The 14107-nt window shown below is 50.8% G+C and overlaps 1 protein-coding gene across 5 annotated transcripts in view; it reads left to right on the top strand.

The window, feature by feature from the left end:
- The window catches only part of ZNF23 (zinc finger protein 23), a 13038-nt gene extending 9835 nt beyond the window's left edge, over positions 1 to 3203 (top strand). For all 5 annotated transcript variants that reach the window (XM_012730703.1, XM_012730707.1, XM_012730704.1 and 2 more), the window contains one exon: positions 405 to 3203. In XM_012730703.1, the coding sequence (XP_012586157.1) occupies positions 405 to 2200 (1796 nt within the window). In that variant the 3' untranslated portion in view covers positions 2201 to 3203. The remainder of the gene's footprint in view (positions 1 to 404) is intronic.
- The last annotated feature ends 10904 nt before the right edge of the window (positions 3204 to 14107 follow it).

Genomic DNA, 14107 nt, shown 5'->3' with positions numbered 1-14107 from the left:
AAAAAAAAAAAAAAACTTACTTTAAAACCTTACTTTAAAATATTTGATATTGCCACATAACAGAATGTTCAAAACACATGACAAAAAGTGTATAAAGTGGGGGTGGGGAGGAGTCTAGTAAATTTCCTGTGTAGTTTGCAGAGTTTCTTGTGTATTCTAGAAGTTTTCTAGGCATATACACATATGTGTTGGGTCTTTTTGCTTGTCTTCATTGTGGAATCTACTCTACACACCCTTTCTCAGTTGAGTATTTTTATGTTCCATTTGTTGTTCATATCTTTTCATGTCAGCATATATGGATTGACTTTGGGCCCTTGATAACTACAGCCTTTTATTGTTTCTAGCCCAGTTTTCTTTTTCTAACATGATTCTTACATGACATTTTATGTTTGTTTGTTTTTTAGTAAATATTGACATCCAAACTGACAATAATTTGACAAAAGAAATGTATGAAGAAAAAGATAATACAGCATTTGAACTTCAGAGGAACTTTTTCCAAAAAGCAGACTTTTCAGAAGCCTGTATTCTAGAGAAACAGCAGGAAGTCCATTCAGTAGGGAGTAGGAAGAAAGAAAGCAATCATGTCATTGACAGAACAGTGAAAGATGAGACAAATCCTATGGAGCACCATTTTAGTCAAAGTCAATATTTGAATCACTGCCATACTATCTCTACTCAAGAACAGTCTCCTAATGGTACACGATTGGAGGAAGCCTTCAACTTTAACACAAAACTTACTCAGCATGATATAACCAATAGTGGGGAAAGAGCTTTCAAATGTGAAGAAGAAACCTTTAAGTGTAATAAATCTTATTTTAATCAACATCAAGATAGCTACACTGGGGAGAAGCTCTACCATTGTAAGGAGTGTGGCAAAGCCTTTAGTGTTAATGCAAAATTAATTTGGCATCAAAGACTTCATAGTGGAGAGAAACCCTTCAAATGTGTAGAGTGTGGGAAATGCTTCAGTTATAGCTCCCATTATATTACCCACCAGACAATCCACAGTGGGGAGAAGCCCTATCAGTGTAATGTGTGTGGAAAGGCCTTCAGTGTTAATGGGAGTCTAAGTAGGCATCAGAGAATCCATACAGGAGAGAAACCCTATCAATGCAAAGAATGTGGGAATGGCTTCAGTTGCAGTTCTGCATATATCACACATCAGAGAGTCCATACTGGGGAGAAACCTTATGAGTGTAATGACTGTGGGAAAGCTTTCAATGTCAATGCAAAGTTAATTCAACATCAGAGAATCCACACTGGAGAGAAGCCTTATGGGTGTCGTGAATGTGGGAAAGGTTTCAGGTGCAGTTCCCAGCTTAGGCAGCATCAGAGTACCCACACTGGAGAGAAGCCCTTTCAGTGTAAAGAATGTGGAAAAGCCTTTAGCAATAATGCAAAACTCATTCAGCATCAAAGAACCCACACAGGAGAAAAACCTTATGAATGTACTGAATGTGGAAAAGCTTTCAGTGTCAAAGGGAAGTTAATCCAACACCACAGAATCCACACAGGTGAAAAACCCTATGAGTGTAATGAATGTGGAAAAGGCTTCCGGTGTAATGCCCAGCTTCGACAGCATCTGAGAATCCATACTGGGGAGAAGCCCTTTGAGTGTAATGAGTGTGGAAAGGCTTTCAATGTTAATGCAAAACTAATGCAGCATCAGAGGAGTCACACTGGGGAGAAGCCCTTTGCATGTAATGAGTGTGGGAAGTGCTTTACTTCTAAAAGAAACCTACTTGATCACCACCGAATCCATACTGGAGAAAAACCTTATCAATGTAAGGAATGTGGGAAAGCCTTCAGTATCAATGCCAAACTAACTAGGCACCAGAGAATACACACTGGAGAGAAGCCTTTTAAGTGTATAGAATGTGAGAAAGCATTTAGCTGTAGTTCTGACTATATTGTACATCAGAGAATACATACTGGAGAGAAGCCCTTTCAGTGTAAGGAGTGTGGGAAAGCCTTTCATGTTAATGCTCATTTAATTCGGCATCAGAGAAGCCATACTGGGGAGAAACCTTTCAGGTGTATGGAGTGTGGCAAAGGCTTCAGCTATAGTTCTGATTGTATTATACATCAGACAGTCCATACATGGAAGAAGCCCTATGTGTGTAATGTGTGTGGGAAGGCCTTCAGGTTTAATTTCCAACTTAGTCAGCATCAAAGTGGCCATACCGAAGAAAAACCCTAATAATTGGAAGGATGTAGAAAGCTCAAGTTTAATGCTGAAATGGATTAAGTACCATCAGGTTCACCTTAATGGAGACCCCCATAGGGAAATCTATATGGTAGAACTTTTACATGGAAACAAATCCTTTCCATTTTATTTAATTTTAGATCAACAATGATGACCAGTTGAAAAGTTAACATATCAAAATAGTTTTGTATCAACAACCAATTAGAGGATATAATTTATAAGTATTCCATCCTCAACAGCATCAAGGAAAATAGATTTTTTAGAAACAAACTTTATGTTGGACCTCTTTGGGAAAGTTTATAAATCTCTACTGAACAGATCTCTACTGAGGATCACAAATGGAAACTTGAATAAATGGGAAAGAGAGAGAAACCTTGTTCTTGCATAGGAAGATAAACTCATAAAGATGTTCTGTAAATTAAAACTCATAAAGATGTTCTGTAAGTTAATTTATTTGCCTTTTATTTTTGACAATAAGTATGCATTGTTTTTGCAGCGAGGAGAAACTAGTAAAGATTTCACTTACAAAGATGAGTAAATGTTTTCATGAAATGGAAACATTTTCCCTGGTTGTGCCACCAGGGAGGGCCCTTCAAATAAGGCTTTTTTTTTTTTTTTCAAAGCACCCAGGCCATAGGATCCTCACTAAGGAGAAACAGACCTGGAGATGGATGGTACACTACCTGGTCATACAGAAAATCAGTGGTCCACATCCCTTACCCTGGACAGGATGAAAGGTAGATCTTAGGCCCTCAATGTGCAGGCCCCATGTCGTGCCCCTCAGAAACCAAAGCATCCAGAGTAAGATGTGAGTCACTGGCAAAGGAGAGGTCACCCCAACTTCCTGGTTTGTAAAAAGCCTCTAGATGGTCTGTGGGTATAACAGTTGGGAGAGGGAGGGTATGATACTACTAAGTATCATAATAGCTAGAAACCTACCATAAGGGAAATACTGATAAATTGACTTCAAAATTAAATGTTTTAAGTAATCTCAAGGTTTGGGTTTTTTTTTTTAATGATTTATTTACACATACAAGAATTGGGGTATAGGCCAGAGGTGCGGGGAGTGAGAAGATTCACCGGGGACAGAGTGGGGAGCAGAGCAGGTAGATCAACTGAAATACACTGTCATGGGGAGCAGCAGGCAGGACAGGAGAGATCGCCATGCCATGTGGGTCACCTCACTGGTCAGGGATCAAACTCGAGCTGCATGGCTGCAGATAGCTCCATAGTACTGAGACTTACCCTTTTGTGCCACCAGGGAGGGCCCTTCAAATAAGGCTTTTTTTTTTTTTTTTCAAAGTAGCAAAAGTGGAAATAACCTTTGTATAATTTGTGGAATAAAAGTGTGGTATTTTGCATACAAATGACTGAGCTCTTCAGTGTCTATTGTATTCTGAAGAGTGAAAACTAAAAGGAGGCTCCCAAATCTCTTTGGCAGAGGTAAGATCTGCACACAGACTATAAACACACAATAGGCCCTGCAACTATAATACACCACCCCACATACACAGGTTGACACAGTCACTACCTACCTACCCAGTCATCTCTGACCTTGCTATATAGCTCCACAGGTTCACACAGTCACTACCTACCTACCCAGTCATCTCTGACCTTGCTATATAGCTCCACAGGTTCACACAGTCACTACCTACCTACCCAGTCATCTCTGACCTTGCTGTATAGTTCGTGGACCAGTGTCAGGTGGGAGTGCTGTCTTGAATACAAAGGTTACATTCCTATCAGAAAGCTGGTGTAGGATCTCAGCAGAGTGTCTCAGGAATGGCATTGTGCAAACCCTGCCCCACCGTGAGTGCAGGTAGACTCAGACCTTGAAGTCCTAACACACAGGAAGGAGCAGGACCCTTCTTCCTCTGGACTGACCAGCCCTGCTTTGGGAAGTTCTAGACCACATACTGAAACCCAGAAGCACCCAGGCCATAGAATCCTCACTAAGGAGAAATAGACCTGGAGATGGATGGTAGACTACCTGGTCATACAGAAAATCAGTGGTCCACATCCCTTACCCTGGACAGGATGAAAGGTAGATCTTAGGCCCTCAATGTGCAGGCCCCTCAGAAACCAAAGCATCCAGAGTAAGATGTGAGTCACTGGCAAAGGAGAGGTCACCCCAACTTCCTGGTTTGTGAAAAGCCTCTAGATGGTCTGTGGGTATAACAGTTGGGAGAGGGAGGGTATGGAAGGTCCTTCAGCCCTGGCTCTCGGCAGGATCCAGCAGTTTCTCTGCTGTGGCTGGACTGAGGCAGGGACTCCACTGCCAACTGAGAACAGCTGAGTACAGAGCCTGCTGACCCCTATCTGCCACCATTGCCCTGTGGCACTTGGGCCTCAGGCTTCAGTCCAGTGCAGGGTGGGACTAGTCCTAGGGCTCTAGGCCCTTCCCACCTAGACAACTTGAGGGTCTGTTACTGTGCAGGAAAGTTTCTATTAGGTTCCCAATTACAGGAAGATAAGGAAGATGCCTGCAAAGCTGTGGGAAGTCTCATGGCCCTAGGAATTCTGATATATGTAACCTCTGTTCACTGCTGTGGTGCAGACTGCCTGGGTCTGGTGGAGACCTTGAGAAGGCAGGAGCCACAGCACCGGAGAACCTGACCCTCACATAGCACTCCTTTTCTTAGCTGGAGTCATGGGCCTTTCTCCCTCAGTTGGAGTCTGTGTTCTGCCCCACAGTTCAGGGTGCCTTTCAACTGGCTGGCACTTGGGACATCTGGTCCTGCCCTATTCGGGTCAGGAGGTGAAACAGGTTCAGAGGAAAACATGATTACCATGGGGCACTCCCAGAGAGCCCTAGAGAGTCCAAGCAGGGCAGGGCTGGGAGGGTCCTTGGGCAATTCCAGGTTGGGCTCCTGTGTCATCTCTGCACAAGGGGCTCCCTGGGGCCAGGGGCCCTGACCATGTGTGGGGCTGGGTTCCTGAGAAAAGCTTTCTGAATCCTCTTGTCCTACCTGTGCTTGGCCATAATCCCACTTTTGTCTGCAGCCTTTTCCAGACAAGGCACTGAGGACATCCAGCTCCTCACACAATCCATTGGATTCAACCTTTGTAGGCCCTTCCACATGTGTGAGAGCTCCCTGCAGCAGGCTCACCCCGCCCTGGTTCTACTCCCTACAGACCACGTGGTCCTCGGGAAGTCCAACACCTCCTGAGCCTCCAGGGGCCAAGCGGTGGGTCGAGCCCTGGTTCAGAGTGGCGCTGACTCCTCCACCCACACTGCTCGCGGGAAGACAGCCCAGCGCCAGCCTCCCTCCTGTTCCAGCTTCACCTCCCACAGCTCATCAGCGTATGCCCTGTGCGGGCTGATCCCCAGGTGGCTCCAGTGATCCCGGCGTGTGCCCCCCTCCCTCTCCCCCACCGAAATCCCACCCACACTCAGCCTAGCCCAGCCTCCAGGAAGCCCCTTTCCGGCTGCAAGATTCGCACAGCAGCTCTCTGCTCGGGTTTCCTCCAGCCCACCACGGTGCCTACCACGGTAAGGAGCGCTTGTGGCACGGTTTCCCACGTGTCTACTTTCCGCCTTAGGCCTGGGGCCCCGGAGCCCACATGCTCTGGGGTGCGACCATAGACTGATTCGCAAGGCCCTGGGCCGCAGGCGCGCGGTGTGGGAGGCCGGGCGGCGCCTTCTGAGGCAGCGTGCTCTGCCGGCCTTCGGCGCGCGCCTTCTCGCTGTGGGTTCAGCTTTGGTCTCTGCATGAGAGCGGCAGGACTTGGGCCTGCACATCCAGGGCCTGAAGAGCTGCACCGTGGGCTGAGAGAATCCATAAGGACTCTGGCCGCCAAGTTGGCCTCTTGCTGCCCCTGGTGGCTAAGTCGCTCACCGCAGGGCTGGCATGAAACGACTCGAAGTCCCTCTGGGATCCCCACAGTTGCTCTCCGATCCTGAGGGGTGTCTCTTGAGCAGCTCCTGTAGGCCCAGAGTCCTGGCCAAACAGATGGAGCTCTTGTTGGAAAATTCTCCTGTGGATCCTCTGGGGTAAAGGTGGAATGGACTTCATCTTGGATACTGGGGAGGTCTTCTTGGGGCCCTGGGGAGGTCCCCCACCACCGACCTGAGGCCGAGGTTGATGCACCAGGTTTTGTGTAGCACAGTGCAAACTTTCTTTCAAAGAAGCATAACCCCCCCTCACCCCCACCCCCCAACTCAGAGGCCCTGCTTGTAAATTTAGGTAAGTAGAAGTGCAAGGAGAGGTTTGTCAAGGCCCGGGAGTGAGTGGCCACGGGGGCTTTGCTTGATGGTCCCTGGGAGATGAGACGCCCATCCAGGACAGATTGCAGGACTCAGAATCCTGCAGGTCTGGGAGGGGTGTGTGTGAGAAGGAGGCGCCACCATGCTCTCCTGGGAAGGGTACATGGTAAGGAATGGTGAGTTTGGAGGGCCTCCAGGAGATTGAGGGAGGACTAGAGGACCACAGTGAGGGGTCCTGGACAAGCTGTGTCCCTTCCACCTGGGGCGCTCTTACCCGCGTGTCTGCCGAGCTCACCAGCGCCCCCTTGCGGGTTTCCCTGGTATCTCCGTCAGCATCCGGCTCCGGCAGGAGGTGCCCGCCCGACACCCACTCTGTAGCCCTCTCAGCCTGCTGTACTTGGGTCGGCTGGTTTGCCGACTCGCCCAGTAGATGGCAAACTCGCTGGAAGGCCACTTGCTAGGCCAGACGGCCCTCGCTCATGATTCATTTCAATTGAGTGGGTAGTGAATCAGTAAGGGAAGAAGTGTTTTGTGGTCTGAGTTTTCATCAAGCACGACAGGCGCCCCTCCCCCGTCCCGCCTCGTGATTTCCACAATACTCCAGCGGGGAAAGAAGTTTCCTGTTGGGGGAGCTGTAGCACGAGAACAACCATCGAGCGCACTGGGCTAGGAGAGACCCTGTGTGTGACTGAAGTTAAAATTGGGTTGTTCTCCAGCTGTCGGCCAGAGGGCCCCGCCCCCCACCCCCCTCACACACGCTGGCCAAGATTTCCAGGCTGATGTTTGAGATCCGGCTCTGATAATCCCAACTCTGACCTGGGGTTCTTCCATCAAGTGCTGGGGTCTCCCCAAGCCATTTGACCAGAGCTGGCCAGGATCTCTGGGGAAGGGTGGCTGCAGCTGGCTGGCTCTTCTCACAGGGAAGTGGAGGTAAGAACACCACCAGCTGTGCCGTCTAGGGTTTGCGGGAGGGAGCCGAAAGGAAATTTGCCTTACGGGGTCTAGCTTCGATCTGTTTTTGTTTTATTTGGGAGTGGCCAGGTTAATGAGGGGTAAAAGTGGCAGCAGGCTTAACCTGGATGGGGACCGATGTTAAATACCAGGAATCTGGGTATTATCTTGAAGGCATAGGCAGCCACAAAAGTTTTGGGAACCAGGGGTGTGTAAAAGGGGGATAAGAGAAAGGGAGAGATAGCTCTGGAGACTGGTTACCGTGGGTCGTGAAAGATTTCTCTACCATCAATCATTTCAGAACTTGTGCTGTAACTGGGTGGTCAGGTTTGGGGCTTTAGGGGTTCCCCTCTCTCCCTATCCTGTTACACTGCCACAAAGGAAGGAAGTCAGTGGATGAGAAAGAAACAGTACAGGAGGGGGTGTTCTTTGGGGAAGGTGGGCCAGTGCAGGAGAATGGGGGGGCCCAGCCAGAAAAAGTCCAGGGTCATAGACCCTTCTCCTCTTGTCAGAGAGGGCCCAGCACATGGGGGTTACACATCTCTTCTCAAATCCGGGGTCCCCTCGGCTAGCCAAAGCAGCCTCTCCACTACCCAAGGGGATGTGAGGTGAAGTCCCAGTCCCACCCAGCCCTACAAGATCAGAAACTTTGGGGTTGGGCAGAGAGCACCCTATTTGAAAAAGCCCTGCAGGAGATTCTAATGCATGCTCAAATTTAACCTGAATGGGAGAGCCCCAAAAGAAAGGCATCCATGGTGTTCACCCCTATGGTGAAGGGGTAAAAACCCAGAGCCATATTTGTTCAAACAAGCAGAGGCAGGCAGGAAAAGGAAGCAGGCTTCTCCCCTGCCCCTCCCTTAGGCACCCACTTGGGAGTCACCCAAAGCCAGTCTCCCTTAATGGGGGCCTTAGCCAAGAGTTGAGGTCTGAAAACAGCTCTCAGAAGCAGTTCAGCACAACTCTCCATCTTTGCTCAAACACTGGTTCTTGGGGGGACAGGTGCCTTGAATCCAACTCTAACACTTGCATCCCCTGAAAATTTTCTCACTCTATCTTGCCTGCTGCCATGAATTACAGCTCAGCCCTCAGCCTAGAGCTGTAGGGTTAATGGAAGCTGGCTGTATGTGGCGCTGCAGGAAGCTGTGACCACACCCTTCCACTTGACCCCTTCTGACCCAGGGCTCGATGATCAATTAGGTTTCAGGTTAAAACAGCCCCACTGGAGGGCAGGCAAGGGTGGGGCAGTGTCTGGGCCCCAGCTGTGGAGGAGGGGTCCCACCAGCCTCAGGGTCTCCGCCCTGTGACCTCAGTCTCAGCCTCCAGGGTTAGATCTTCTGCCTTCAGAGGTGAGTTCCCTGCATTCGGGGATCAGTGAGGGTTTGTTTGCTGGTGGAGTGGGCCCCAGCTCTAGCATTTTGGGTTGAAGCTTTGGAAAATGAGCTTCCGAATACGGGGCGGGATAGCTGTATTCCTAACACAAGAGGAGGTGGGTAACAGCCTTTCTTTTTAGAAAGCTTTGTCTTCTTCATAGGATGAAATAGCCCCACTTCCTTTAAGCTGTACCCAAACTCCACGCCAGGGCCTGGCAGCTCACTCAGTCCTCTGCTGTCACAGGCTGGGGATGTCTGTGTTCCTAGTGGGCACCTTCCCCAGCCCCAGCTTAAAGGAGCCTGATGTTTGTCAGGCTGATTTGTTCATTAAGAGCATTGAGGACCAAACACTATAACCTGGGGGCAAGATGAGGAAGAAAATATTCGTTGAGAAAAGATTCAAGATCCTGCCAGTTTGAACTTAGGTTCAGAAAACCACCAATGTACAAAATCTAGGTGACTCCCATTCAGACTAGCTGTTTGCCAATTTTCTTCCTAAAAGCAGCTACTCTTCCTCATTGATGTGCATAGAAATAGGCAAGATGCGTTCTACTTCATCCTTTTATATAAAAGCTGCTCATCATGCACATTGTTCTGAAGTTTGAATCACCCCCTCCCTTCCTCCCTTGTTAATGTAACTTGGGACTGCTTACATCCATGCATAAGGGCCCTTGTTCTTTATAACAGCTGCATAGTACTCCACAAGATACTGGAGACCTGTACCTTCCCAATACCCTTCCTGAGTGTGGTGGTAGTCCAGTCATCTGCTGTCACAGGCAGTGCTTCCGTTTATATGTATATCACTTTCATATTCAAAAGCACTTTGAAGATAAATTCCTAAAATAGAAGTGCGAAGCCAGAGGTAGCTGTGTTTGTAGTTATGGTGGATATTGCCTGCCTTCCTGTGATAGGAAATGGAAAAGAAGGATTTTTAGTCAGATATGCAGGCCTTAAAACTTTTCTCTGGACTTTAGCCATTTGCTTACCCACTCTGAGCTGCAATATTTAAAAAAATCTATAAAATGTGTCCCACAAGTTGTAAGGAGAAAATGGGGTCAGCTCTTTGTTCAGGGCCAAGCACATAGACGACTCCACAAGGGTCAAGAGTAGTGGCCACAGCCTGACTTCTGAAGGAACTGAGCCACGGGCTGAGCCTGGCTGCCCTGGGGAGACACTGATTTCATTTGGAAGATCCCCTCCCCAGCTCCACCGTCATTTTGACCGAGTCTTATTGTTTTCTGTTGATGGATCCCTGACACCCCCCAGCCTTTCTGGGGCTGGCTGTTGGGCAGCCCGGATATGAAACTTGTTGAAGGAAGCTCTGCTTGCCCTGAATCCTTATAGCTCTGGCTCACCCAGTACACAAATAAACACAGTGTCTTCCATTTGTAGTTTGCAGTGACCCTTATGTAATTCTGAGGTTGACTAAACATGAGTGAACCCATTCAATTCTCAGGACTGACCCATGGGGAGGGGAAGCTTACCTCCCTGCTGGCCAACAGCCTTGCCCTCATTATGCAGCTCTGCCCTGTCTGGTTGCGTGTGCGTGACCTCTTCGGGTTCCCCACTGTCCTTCAAGGGGACAGCGACCTTTGATTGTGGAGTCTCCTCTTATGTGTCAATTCCACTGCTGTGAGTCCACATTTAAAAAACAAACCCTGAGATGAAAGGTTTGTATGTGACCAGGAATTCAGTTCATGGATCTAAAAGGAAAACGAAGGCCCTCCCTGTGGCCCAGGGGGTTAAGTTGCAACACTATGAAGCTGTCCACAGCCACTGCAGCGCGGGATCCCTGGCCAGGGAGTCGACCCACAGGGCGCAGCAGACCTCTTTTGTTTTTCCGCTGCTCCCTCAGCAGTGTGTTTCAGTCAGTCGGCCTGTTCTGCTGCCCATTCTTTCTGGTGAATTCTTTCACCCCCACACCTCTGGCCTGTACCCTCGTTCTTGTATGCATAAATTAATAAAATCAAACTTTAAAAGGAAAACAAATCTCAGCAGGGGACCCACCTCCAGGTGTCTGAGGGATCGCTGAGAGAGGTGGTCTCACCCCTCTGGGTAGCCCTCCAGCAGTGCGTCTGTTTGTCTGCATCTGCTTTCTCTCTCCAGGGGTCAGGAGACTTGGGAAGCCAAGACCCCCTTTTTCTGGAGCCCTGGAAGCAGGTGGCCCAGGCGCCTTCCCTGGCAGGACATGAGCGAAGCTGCAGAAGAGCCCTCCTCTTTCAAGATCCTCACAGTTTACGAAGAAACAGAGGAGCAGAAGGAGGTGCCAGAAAGCTCTGGTGCTCCCTCTCAGCAAGAGCACCAAGCACTGGACCCACAAGGCCAGTCAGGGGGTACGTCCCCCCAGCCCCCAGTCCCCCTAGCCCAGCAGGACTTGGATGAAGATGCCAGGAACCCGCAGCCATGGGCCCGCCAGGCCCTGGACACCTCAGAGCCCCAGGCCACTTGGCTCCCTGAGGCAGAGCCCAGAGAAGCAGCAGAATTCAGCACCAGGTAGGTCTCCCCCAAACAAGATGAGGGGCTCGGCGAACCCTGCTGGGGGCAAACATCCTAGCAGAGAGCCTTGCATTCCATGCTGTCTCCTCCCTCTCTCTCTGGGTCAAAGCTTCCTGCTAGGATCGGAGCCTGGTGAGTCACAGCTCGGTCGGTGTGGGCAGGGCCTGGGGCCAGAGGCCAAGTTTTGGGTGCACAGCCTACTCCCCACTCCTGCTGTTCTCCGTCTCGGTGAGCAGGTGGCCGTTGCTGTTCCCTTGCAGGCCAGCCTTGCCCTTTGCCTTCTCCCAGTGAAGACGTCAGGTCACTGCTCACAGCCATTGTAAGTTCTTCTTTAAAACAAAACACGAGATCTTCCCTTCCCTGTGACCTGTGACCCCTTGAGCAGGGCCTGTGGCTAGAAGGGGAGGAGGGCCTGCCGTGTGCACCCTCCCACAGGTGGGGGGTGAGACCAGGCTGCCCGCCTTCACTCACTACCAGCAGGTAAGGCCTCCAGCTCACAGGAGCGCCCCTTCTTGGGGTGTTCAGCCTGGCTTCCCCCTCACAGCTGTGGCCTCAGGACTTGGTCCTGTTCCCCAGGGAGGGAAATCTGGGCGCCCTAAGGGCTCTGTAGTTGGTGGGTTTGGCCAGGGGTTCTGCCAGAGGACTGGGCAGCCATCCCCATGGGTGATGGTAGACCTGGACTGAGGGCCTTTCACGGCCACCCCTTCCCTGTCTGCAGCCTCCTATCCCTGAGGAAGTGGTGGTCAGGCAAAGGGCCCCACGGAAGTGCTGGAAGGTGGGCACCCTCCGCCACAGAAAGAAAGTCTACGATGTGGCCATCAGTAGCTCTACCCACCATGTGTACACGTGTGGCCACGGCTACATCAAGGTGTGGGACGAGAGTGCCTTGCACGCCTGGGATAAGGCCCCACAGGCCCAGGTGAACTTTCAGGTGAGGGGAGCTGCAGCAGGGTGGTGGGGCCTGGCATATGGCTTCTGTGCTTTGAGGAGGTGAGAGGACAGTGGCCATTCCCACAGGATCGGCAGAGCTGTGTCATCACCTGCAAACTGTTCCCGGATGAGCAGCACCTCATCACTGGGGGGCTATCTCGGCACTTGACTCTTTGGGACCTGGCACCCACACCCCGCATCAGGGCGCAGCTGGCCTCCTCTGGCTACATATGCTACTCTCTGGCCATCTCCTCCAATGCCCAGATCTGCCTGGCTTGTTTCAAAGGATTTGTTGAGATTTGGGATTTGCAGAATCAAATCTTGATCAGGTATGACCTGGGGTAGTGCTTCACGGTGAGGTCTTTCCTGGACCAGCCCCCACACTCCCACTTTGGAGTAGGTGAGTCCATGCAAGCACATATGTGGGAATGCCTTTGCCCCAAACTTCCTGGGCCCAAAAACTTCTGGGGGGTCCAACCAGGGCAAGGACCTCTGAGTTGTGTTCTTAACAGGAAGCAGGAGGTCCCTAGACATGGGTCACAGTGTGTGGACATCGTGGGCAATAAGTTCTGGACGGGAGGGGAGGATACCAGCCTGTATTCCTGGGACCTGAGGAGCTACCAGAGGCTGCAGCAGGAGCACTTACGCCATGAGGTGCCTGGCGGGTGGCCAGGATGGGCCTGGGCCGGGGGTCAGGATCGATGAGGAAGGCGCATGTAGTGGTGACATTGCAGTGACCTCAGACCTTCCTCCAAGCAGATTGTCAGCATCACCCATGACCCCAGTGAGGAGTGGATATTAGTGGGTTTGAGAAACAGCGATATTGTAATTTTGCACCCGCACCGGAAAGAGAAGTTTAAGGCCGCCATAGGGAACAGATACGTCTTTTACCACAACCTCAAGTTTGCCTCCTGTGGTGAGTGGGAACTGGAGCACTCTCAGGGGTCTTGGCCAACTCCACAGGCCTACTCACCCCAGAGGGTGCCCCCCTCCATTCGACTCCGCAGCCTCTCTGTCCAGTCCTTGCCTCGCCCTGGTCTTTCCCCCTCTGCCTGCTGCCTGCCCTTCCTCTGCTTTCCTGCGTTTCCTGCGGGGAATGACACTGCAGACACAGACGATGGGCGAGGCACCAAGGCGTGCTCTGTGTTTTTATTCCGTGATGTTGTGAATTCCTGTGTGGCAAGAGGCAGGGGGCAGAGGACAGGATGATTTGGGTCCCATTTCTGATTTTTAGAGACACAGGGAAACTGAGGCAGAGAAAGAGTTCCTTTATCCCTCATCTATGGGGGCCACCTCCCCCTCCCCCCCAATCTCTGACTTCTCCGTCTGTCTCTCTCCCTTGCAGGCAGCTACTTTGTGAGCACACTGGACGAGTCCATTCACTGCTTAGCTGCACCTTCTCTGCAGAGGTTGTTTAAGGTACCAGAGGGAGGAATGTGCAAACTCGGGCACTTGGACCAGATGGCCTGGGTTTCAGATGGCTGGGTTCCAGAAAGTGCTGCAAAACACCTCTTTGGGGGCAACAGGGCAATTCAGTAGAGAGGGGTGGGAAACTGGGGTCCTGCAGCCCTGAGGCCTGGCCGGTCTCCAGGCCGAACCTCAGCTCTATGCTAAGCCTCCAAATGGCCCTGAACAAGCCTCGCTCTCTATCCAAACGCGTCTTCTGCATGTGGGCCCTCTTTCGCACTCTCTCTTCAGGCAGAAGAGTCTCTAAATATCCTATGTTGTGACATGTCCTCCGACAGCCAGTATCTGGTCACTGGCTCCAAGAACAGTGCCACGGTCTATCAGCTGTTGTACTGAAGGTTCTGTGTGCTGGTCCTGCGGCTGGTGAGGACCCAAGGAGGCCAGCGAGAGAGCATGGGTTGGTGCTGGACAACTTGACCTACCTCCTCCTGTGATCCTTGATGACTGCCATTCCCCCAGCCCGCCATGCTTTGATTATAT

The sequence above is a fragment of the Condylura cristata genome, unplaced genomic scaffold (assembly GCF_000260355.1).
Source record: "Condylura cristata isolate star-nosed mole 26May11 unplaced genomic scaffold, ConCri1.0 scaffold00028, whole genome shotgun sequence".
NCBI lineage: Eukaryota > Metazoa > Chordata > Mammalia > Eulipotyphla > Talpidae > Condylura > Condylura cristata.
The sequence above is the reverse complement of the archived record's forward strand: the minus strand, read 5'-3'. Positions and strand labels throughout refer to the sequence as shown.